This window comes from Rhincodon typus, chromosome 25 (assembly GCF_021869965.1).
Source record: "Rhincodon typus isolate 14 chromosome 25, sRhiTyp1.1, whole genome shotgun sequence".
In the NCBI taxonomy this organism is placed as follows: Eukaryota; Metazoa; Chordata; class Chondrichthyes; order Orectolobiformes; family Rhincodontidae; genus Rhincodon; species Rhincodon typus.
This window is the reverse complement of record NC_063356.1, coordinates 3,667,272-3,676,913: the sequence shown is the minus strand read 5'-3', so window position 1 is coordinate 3,676,913 and position 9,642 is coordinate 3,667,272. Positions and strand designations below refer to the sequence as shown.

Sequence of the window (9,642 nt, the reverse complement as noted above, 5' to 3'; positions counted from 1 at the left end):
TTCTGAAGAAGGGTCCAGATCCGAAACGTCAGCTTTCCTGCTCCTCTGATGCTGCCTGGCCTGCTGTGTTCATCCAGCTCTACACCTTGTTATCAAAAGGGAGATATCTCCAACTGAAACCAGTGAACAGCAAAATCAGGTCAGACAAATGAGGGTCGACCTGTTCAAGTGGTACCTCTTCGGTACTGCACTGAGAAGCCAGCCTCAATCAAGAGTCAAATCTCTGGGGCTGGGCTTTGAACCTCCAGATACCGAAGCAGGGAATCCACTCAATGAACCGCAAATGGACAGCTGTGTGCGTGAGCAATTTGTACTGTACGCTGTGCACAGTTCGAATATGGACAGAGTGTTGGAGGGATTTTCTCCTTTTACCTTTAGCTGATCTGTTCCGTTTTGCAGTTGTCCATGTTAAAGCGGGCACATGTGAAGTGATCGCTGCGCATCGCTGCTGCAACAAGAACAAGATTGAGGAACGCTCACAGACTGTCAAGTGCTCCTGTTTCCCTGGGCAAGTAGCAGGAACAACACGGGCAGATCCATCGTGCGTTGACGGTAGGACATTTCCCCCAAAGTAAAAGAATTTTAAATTAAGTGAGGCACCTGAAGTCGTGGCCAAACAAAGTAAAAGAATTTTAAATTAATTGAGGCGCCTGAAGCCGTGGCCAAACAAAGATCAATGTAGAATTGCACAGAAACAGGCCATTCGGCCCAACCACTCTGGACTGGTCTTTACGATCCACATACAAACAAGAATAGGCCACTCGGCCCTTCAATCCCGTTCTGCTATTCAATGAGATCATGGCTGATGTGATTTTAACCTCAACTCTACATTCCTGCATATCCCCGATAATTTTTTCAGGAATCTACCTACCTCTGCCCGAAAAATATTCAAAGATTCTGTCTCCACTGCCTCTTGAGGAAAGGAATTTCAAAGACTCACAGCAATCAGATAGAGAAAAAGTGCTTCCTCATCTCTGATTTAAATGGGCAATGCTTCATTTTTAATCTCTGACCCGTAGTTCTACATTCTTCAGCAAGAGGAACCTACCTCTCCACCTACTCAAGTCAGCTGAGGTTCCCTTGAAACAGTCTCCTTCTCAACCTCTCCCCTCAGCCTGAGGTAGGGGTCACCCTCAGGTTAAATCACCACCAGTCATCTCTCTCCAATGAGAGAGCCGCTCTACGGGCTGGTAAAACTGTGACAACTTTACCTTTCCCTTATCTGGTCATCAGCCTTCCTGTCGGTGGAAAAGATTTCTCCTAATTTATGCTATCAATATTGAATCATTGTCAAAAAGGGACATGGACTCGAATCTTCTAACCAGGACCCAAACACAAGAAAACCAGCTTGGTTTCCTTTCAGAGATAACAAGGTGTAGAGCTGGATGAACACAGCAGGCCAAGCAGCATCAGAGGAGCAGGAAAGCTGACATTTCGGGCCTAGACCCTTCTTTCTCTTCAGTCTGGTCAATGGACAATGAAAAGGTTCACCTTCATGTCTCATTTTGATAATGTTTGAGTTCTACTAAAAAAACCCTTAGAATTTTTAAAACCTCTTGTAAATTTTCTTCTAACCTTCCCTGCTCTATGGAGTACATCTCTGGTGGTAAGCTGCAGTCTGTGCGCTGTGGGTAGAGCAATGATGCCCTTAGGGGGGCAATTCCATGACTTTAACCCAGCTCCAGTGAAGGAGTAAAATCCGAAAGAACAGCGGATGCTGTAAATCAGGAACAAAAACAGAAGTTGCTGGAAAAGCTCAGCAGGTCTGGCAGCATCTGTGAAGGAATTATCTGAGTTAATGTTTTGGGTCTGGTACTGAGGAAGGGTCACCGGGCCCCAAACGTTAACTCTGATTTTTTCTTCACGGATGTTGCCAGACTTGTTGAACAGTGAAGCGGTATTCCATCACACTCCTGACTTTTACCTCTGGATATGCTTTGGGGAGTCAGGAGGTGAGTTACAGACTGCTGTATCCCTAGCTTCTGACCTTCTTTTGTAGGCACTGTACTTCTTTTAAAAAATCATTCATAGGATGAAGACATCACTGGCTAGGCTAGCATTTATTTCTCATCCCAGAGGGCAGTTAAGAGTCACCCACATTGCTGTGGGTCTGCAGTCATTTGTAGGACAGACCAGGTAAAGATAGCAGTTTCCTTCCCTAAAGGACATTAGTGAATCAGATGGGTTTTTCCTAACAATGGACACATGGTCATCATTAGGCTATTAATTCCAGACTTTTTAATTGAATTCAAGTTCCATCATCTGCTGTGCAGGATTTGAACCTGGGTCCTCAGAACATTAGACATAACAAGGTGGAGAGCTGGAGGAACACAGCAGGCCAATCAGTATCAGGAAGGCTGACGTTTCGGGCCTAGACCCTTCTTCAGAAATGGGGAGGGGAAGGGGGTTCTGAAATAAATAGGGAGAGAGGGGGAGGTGGATAGAAGATGGATAGAGGAGAAGATAGGTGGAGAGGAAACAGACAGGTCAAAGAGGTGGGGATTGAGACAGTAAAGGTGAGTGTAGGTGGGGAGTTAGGGAGGGGATAGGTCAGTCCAGGGTGACAGACAGGTCAAGGGGGTGGGATGAGGTTAGTAGGTAGGAGATGGGGGTGCGGCTTGAGGTGGGAGGAGGGGATAGGTGGGAGGAAGGACAGGTTAGGGAGGCGGGCACGAGCTGGGCTGGTTTTGGGATGTGGTAGGGGGAGGGGAGATTTTGAAGCTTCTGAAGTCCACATCGATACCATTGGCCTGCAGGGTTCCCAAGCGGAATATGAGGTGCTGTTCCTGCAACCTTCGGGTGGCATCGTTGTAGCAAGTCCCCACCTTCCTAACCTGTCCTTCCTCCCACCTATCCCCTCCTCCCACCTCAAGCTGCACCCCCATCTCCTACCTACTAACCTCATCCCGCCCCCTTGACCTGTCTGTCCTCCCTGGACTGACCTATCTCCTCCCTAACTCCCCACCTACACTGACCTTTACTGGCTCCATCCCTGCCCCTTTGACCTGTCTGTCTCCCCTCCACCTATCTTCTCCTCTATCCATCTTCTATCCGCCTCCCCCTCTCTCCCTATTTATTTCAGAACCCCCTTCCCCTCCCCCATTTCTGAAGAAGGGTCCGGGCCCGAAACGTCAGCTTTCCTGCTCCTCTGATGCTGCTTGGCCTGCTGTGTTCCTCCAGCTCTACACCTTGTTATCTCAGATTCTCCAGCATCTGCAGTTCCTGCTATCTCTGGTTCACAAATAAAACCTTTTAGAGAAGGAAGCTTGCTGCCTCACCCAGCCCTGGTCTGTATGTGACAGGAGTCCCCATACAAGTAGGAATAACTTACAAAAACCTTCTGTTGTATCAAATTTCCAACAGTGGTTCAAGAAGATTAACCAGTTTCAGGAGGCTAGCTGGGTAGTGAAGGTAGTGTCACAGGATTAGTATTATCTCATAACCCAAACTAATGTTGTGGTTGCTGGTTCAAATCCCACCATGGCAATGGTGAAATATGGCTGTGATTTTAAAAGCTGCCTGGAATTAAAAAGTTAATAATGTAACCACTATTGATTCTTATTAGACAGCTGTCTGGGTCACTGAAAGCCTTTAACAAGGGAAGCCTGAGATAGCAAGAACTGCAGATGCTTGAGTCAGTGATAACAGTGTGGAACTGGAGGAACAGAGCAGGCCAGGCAGCACGGAGGAACAGGAAATTCGACGTTTTGGGCTTCTTCTGGTCTGGCCTACGTGTAACTCCAAACCCACGTCAATATAATTAATTTTTAACTGCCCTCTAGATTATTAGGGATTGGCAACAAATACTGGCCTAATCAGCATCCCATTTAACCAAGCTACACCATCACTCTAGAGCAATGAATAGCACCGTCTGCTGTTTATAAAAGATATTGACTGCACCAAGTATGGAATCAGGCATTGTTCCCTCATTCTTTTCGAAGAGTGAGCTAAGAAGAATGAGAAATGATCTCTTTGAAACAAATAGGATTTGTAAAGAGGCTTGACAAGATGTTTCCCCTCATGGGAGTGACTAGGACCAGAGGGCATAGTCTCAGAATAAAGGGGCACTAATTTAAGGCTGAGGTAAGGAGGAATTTCTTCTCTCAGAGGGTTGAGAGTCTTTGGAACTCCTTGTCACAGAGAGCTGGGAGGGAAGAGTCCTTGTGGATATTTAAGGCTGAAATAGTTTCTTGATCAGTTGGGGAATTGAGTGTTACGGGAAAAAGGGCAGGAAAGTGGATACGAGGAGATATATAAGGAATACAAATTTGTGTTAAATAAATGTGTTAAGGGATATGGACCAAAGGCAGGTAAATGGAGTTAGGCCACAGATCAAACATGATCTCATTGAATGGTGGAACAGGCTTGAGGGGCTGAATGGCCTAATCCTGTTCCTATACCCTTATGTTCCTGTGAGGTCAGAACAGCCACAATCCTACTCATTGGCAAAACAGGCTTTAGCAACCGAATAAGTTCCTGTTTCTGATGGTCTCCTGGTCCTTGATTTCTCCTTCAATGGCATGATACAGGATTAGGGTCTAGCCTAAAGGATGTGACAGATGGGTAGGAGCATTATGAAGATGGTCAAGTGGCCAGGGCTTGTGCCTCTGCTTTGTTGCCTCTAACGTTTGGTTGGAAATAAGAATAATCGTTAATTAACAATGGCTAAATAACAGCATCCAGTAATTAACAAAAATGAATATGGGATGAATGTTGGCCCAAGCTTTACATTGTGATATCAACCTGGAAATTCTGAAGGTAATGATTAAAAAAGAGACATGAACAAGAAAAGGAGCCGATGGATTAATTTTGATCAGTGGACAGTAAGTCTGCTGCAGTTATTAACCTTCGAGAAAGTGTTTGTCACAAGAGCAGGGACTCTTAATTCTGTCAGTGACCAGTTGCTAGCTCAATCCACCTGGCTTTGTGAATATAAAGTGTGCTCGCTGGTGTAGAATTACAACAGTGTCTGAGTGATCTGCAGGTGTGAGATGAGTCAGCATTGTATTCGTGACAGATGACGTTATATGATCTCCTTGTTAGAATCACTGTCTGTTAGTCACCAAGACAACCTGGTGAGAGGACAATTTCTGGTAAAATCCACCGATTTCTTGGTGAAGATGAAGTGATGACTTCACTCGCGATTATTAAAGCTCTTGTGTGGTCATTGCTGCTTCCTGACTGGAGCTGCGTCTAGAAGCGCAGTATTCTGGGAAAACCTGAATTTGCTAATGATAGTGAAGACAAAGGGTTAGGGTCCAGGTTAGGACTGAGGCCAGGGATTTCACAAAAGTGTATGAGATTGAAGCAGAAGTAGAGCATTTGGGCTCTTGAGTTTGCTTCACCAATGAATCAGATCATGGCTGGTTCTGTTTACGTTTCAAGTTCCACATTCCCACCTCCACCTGTTAACGATTGAGTGTCCCATCTATCCACTTCTGTCTGAAAATTTTTGTCTACTCAATTATCCCACTGTCTTCTGAAGCAGAGAGTCACAAAACTGTCCAAACCTCAGAGAGAAAAAAAATTCTCCTAATCTTGGTCCTGAATGGGCGACCTCTAATTTTAAAACATGCCCCCTAGTTCTGGACTAACCCACAAGAGGAAACATCTTTTCAACATCCTCTTTGTCAACACTGTTCAGGGCGTTATACACTTCATTTAAATCAAACTCTCCCTCTTCTGAACTCCAGTGGAAACAAGACCAGTCTGTTCCACCTGTCCTTCTAAGATAATGTTGAAAGTTAGGGATAGATGCAACATTCACGATAGAGCTGGAATCGCATTTGGTTTGGGGTCAAAGACTTGGTTACAGCAAGGTTTTAGAATAGATTTGTAGCTTGGGTTATGGATGTTGTAGTTGGTTGGCTCGCCGAGCTGGCTCGTTAGTTCACAGACGTTTCATTACCCTGCTGGGAAACATCATCAGTGCAGCCTCCGATGAAGCGCTGTTGTGATTTCCCGCCTGTTATTTAAACTCTGGGGTCCGTTGAGCTGGATTACCCCGGATTCTCCAGCATCTGCAGTTCCTACTATCTCTGATTCAATTTTAACCCCACTGCGAAGCCTCTTCTAAGGATGCCTAGCCTGAAGAAGTTACCCTCCTCCCTCCGGACAAACCTCAAGGGATCTCTCTCCCACTGCAACTCTCCTCTATCCATCTTCTATCCGCCTCCCACTCTCTCCCTATTTATTTCAGAACCCCCTTCCCCTCCCCCTTTTCTGATGAAGGGTCTAGGCCCGAAACGTCAGCCTCTCTGCTCCTATGATGCTGCTTGGCCTGCTGTGTTCATCCAGCCCTGCACCTTGTTATCTTGGATTACCTCACTTCTGGTTTTTCTTCACAGTGGAGTGTATATGGGGTCGAGCTCTATGTGTTTGTTGATGGCTTTCTTTGTGGAGTACCAGGCTTCTAGGAACTCCCTAGAGCCAACCAACCACAACTTAGTTACAGTGTGAGGCCATGTTGGAATGACTTGTATTGATATTAAAGTGATATCAGTTTTGAGGCTACAGTCTGCCCAGATTATGTTCAGGGCTACAAGTGCCATTCCAGTCAAGATTACAGGCTGGTTGTGACCTTTGATTATCAGAATCCGGTTCTATGCCATTGTTTTTACATCCCAACATCCCATTCATTTTCTTTACCTAGTTCATCGGTTTGCCAATGGTTTGAATGAGTCTTTTGCTTTGTCATATGCCATTTTGTTTGGGATCCGTGTTTACTTTCTCTCCCCAATCTTCCACTCGAACCACTAACATATTAATAAAACTGAGTGGCCTGCCAGTCCACATCAAAGGGATTTGAAGAGTCAAACATTTTAGTCCAGGGGGAGGTGGGAACTAGGCACGTGTAACAGTCCATACCATGTTTATTCCATTTCTTTCCCAATCCATAAACGCATTGCTTAAGGAAATTGACTTTCGATCCTGTCAATAACCATGGCTACAGAGATTCCCACTGCCCTTGCTGTGATATCGTCAGTTCACATCTCAGCAAGTTGTGACAGAAATATTCATCAAACTGAAATGTGAGGGCTGGCCAGGCTGTGAGAGACCAGATTCCAGCAAATTCTCAACAATTGCCATTTCCACAACTAACCAGTCCTTGATGCATTCACATTTCGAACGACTCCTGAAAGATATTAACAAGCGCATGACTAATCTAATGAGCCATTCTATGAGTGACCCTATATGACGATTGTTTTAGTCTGGTGCCCATAAAGACAATGACACGCACTTATTTAGCACCAGTGACAACCTCAGGTTGTCCCAAAGATCAGTCAAGCACCTTTGAGATGGAGTCAGTGTTGCAGAGTAGGAAATGCTGCAATCATGTTACGCATAGAATCATCCCACTAATACGTCTGTGACAATGACCATGTAAAAAGGTCAAGTTGCCACATTCCCACTCTCTGATTACAGAGGGATAACTGGTGGTGGTTTAACCTGAGGGTTAGGCAAGGGGAAGAGGTTGAGAATGAGAGTCCTTCATGGTGATCTCAGCCAGTGTGGGAATTGAACGCACATCATGTTGGCATCAGTCAGCAAATACAACCCAACCAAACAAGCTAACCAATCACCAACCTGTTTGTTGGGATGCTGAACTGAAGGATGAATATTGGCAGGCCATAGGGGTGTGTACTCACTGTTCTTTCGAAATGAGTTTTCTCAGGGTGTGAAGCGTAATGTTGGGGTAGTGGCGGGGGTGCAGGGAGGGGGTGGGTGGGAAGTGTGTGGGTGGGGGGGGGGGGTGTGGAGAAGTCTTTTTCAGTCCCGTCTCACTGTGGTGCTTTCTCTCGAGTACAGCCTCGATTGTTGTTCAGAAGTGGTGGTGTCACATGGAACCATGTTTGGAAGGCGAAGAGTGTAAGGTTCTCCCAGACCTGAGTGGCTGGAGCTGTAGTACTGGAAACAAAGTCAAAACCACCAAGGTTAGTCTGAGCATCTCATCAACATCACCTCCGACATGTTTTTATTGTAAAATGTTTGTTTTCAATTCCTTCCGTCACTTTGTACCCCACTCCCTAGATGGCCCAGAGGTATTATTGCTGGACTGTTAATCCACAGACCCAGATAATATTCTGGGGGCCCAGGTTCAAATCTTGCCACAGCAGATGGTGACATTTGAATTCGATTTAAAAAAAAAATCTAGAATTAAGGTCTAAAGATGACTATGAATCCATTGTTGATTGTCAGGAAAGGCCCATTTGGTTCGCGAATGCCCTTTAGGGAAGGAGACTGCCATTCTTACCTGGACTGGGCCTACACGTGACTCCAGACCCACAGCAATGTGGTTGACTCTCAACTGCCCTCTGTGCAATTAGGGATGGGCAATAAATGCTGCTTTAGCCAGTGACACCCTCATCTCATGAATGAATAAAGGAAAAAAAACCATCTCTTTCTGCTCTTACAATTATCTCCAATCTCTGCACTTCCCCAATTCTGGCCATACTTTGTCTTTAATGAGAGTCATACAATATTTTGTCATTACTTTTACGCGGGAGTGTTTCTAGAACATTCCTTGCTCATTCCCTCACATGCTGGGAGAGATCTCAGCAAGCAGAGGACATATTAGGGACTTACTGCAGCAATTTGAGGGTTATTGTAGGTGACCTATGGTATTATTGTTAGACTGTTAATCCACAGACCTAGTAATGTGCTGGGGACCTGGATTCGAATCCTGCCATGGCTGATGGTGGAATTTGAATTCAATAAAAATCTGGAGTTGGTCTGATGATGACCATTAAACCTTTGTCGATTGTCAGGAAAAACCCATCTGGGCCACAGGTGCCCTTTGGGGAAGGAAACTGCCATCCTTACCTGGTCTGGCCTACATGTGACTCCAGGCCCACAGCAATGTGGTTGACTTTGAAGTCCCCTCTGGGCAATCAGGGATGGACAATAAATGCTGGTCTAGCTGGTCACACCCCCATCCTGTGAATAAATTTTAAAAAAGGAACTCCATTCACCGATCAGTGCTCATGCACCAGTGCTGATACCACAACCTGCAATGATTTTAACATTCCTACCGAGGTTTTCACATCGCTCTGTCTCTGGGCTGGATTTGACCAGCCCTTGGGGCGGAGTGGGGGTGGGGGTGGGGGTGTTGGTGGGGGAGGGGAGGTGGTTGGTGGGGGGGGGCGCGCAGGGTGGGGTTGGAGACGGAGAGTGGAGGTGATCTACTAGTTGCCTTTCCTCCAATCTGCCACATTGTCAGTGAGAAGTGGGGGGGGTGGTGGTGATGTGGAGTGGGGGGTGTAATACACCATACTGACAACCCTCCAACCCGGGGTCAGATGAGCTACTCCAGTGACCAATGAAGGGGCAACTTGTGCCACCACTTGCGTTTTACCCGTATGTGTGTGTGTGTGTGAGTGTGTGAGTGTGTGTGTGTGTGTGTCTGTATGTGAGTGTGTGAGTATGTGTGTGTGCATGTGTGTGTGTGTATGTGTGTCTGTGTGTGTCTGTATGTGTGTGTGTGTGAGGGGGAGAGTGTGTGTGTGTGGGTGTGTGTGCATGTGTGTGTGCGGATGTATGTATGTGTGTGTGTGCATGTGTGTGAGTGTGTTTGAGGGGGAGAGTGTGTGTGTGCATGTGTGTGCGTGTGTGTGTGTGTGCGCGCGCGTGCGTGTGCATGTG

General features: G+C 46.2%; 1 protein-coding gene across 3 annotated transcripts in view; it reads left to right on the top strand.

Annotated features, from left to right (window-relative positions):
- Positions 1–9,642, top strand: part of tafa3b (TAFA chemokine like family member 3b) — a 107,180-nt gene that overhangs the window by 46,599 nt on the left and 50,939 nt on the right. For all 3 annotated transcript variants that reach the window (XM_048612118.1, XM_048612120.1, XM_048612119.1), the window contains exons 3-4: positions 400–552; positions 7,810–7,934. In XM_048612118.1, coding sequence (XP_048468075.1) covers positions 400–552; positions 7,810–7,934 — 278 coding nt within the window. The remainder of the gene's footprint in view (positions 1–399; positions 553–7,809; positions 7,935–9,642) is intronic.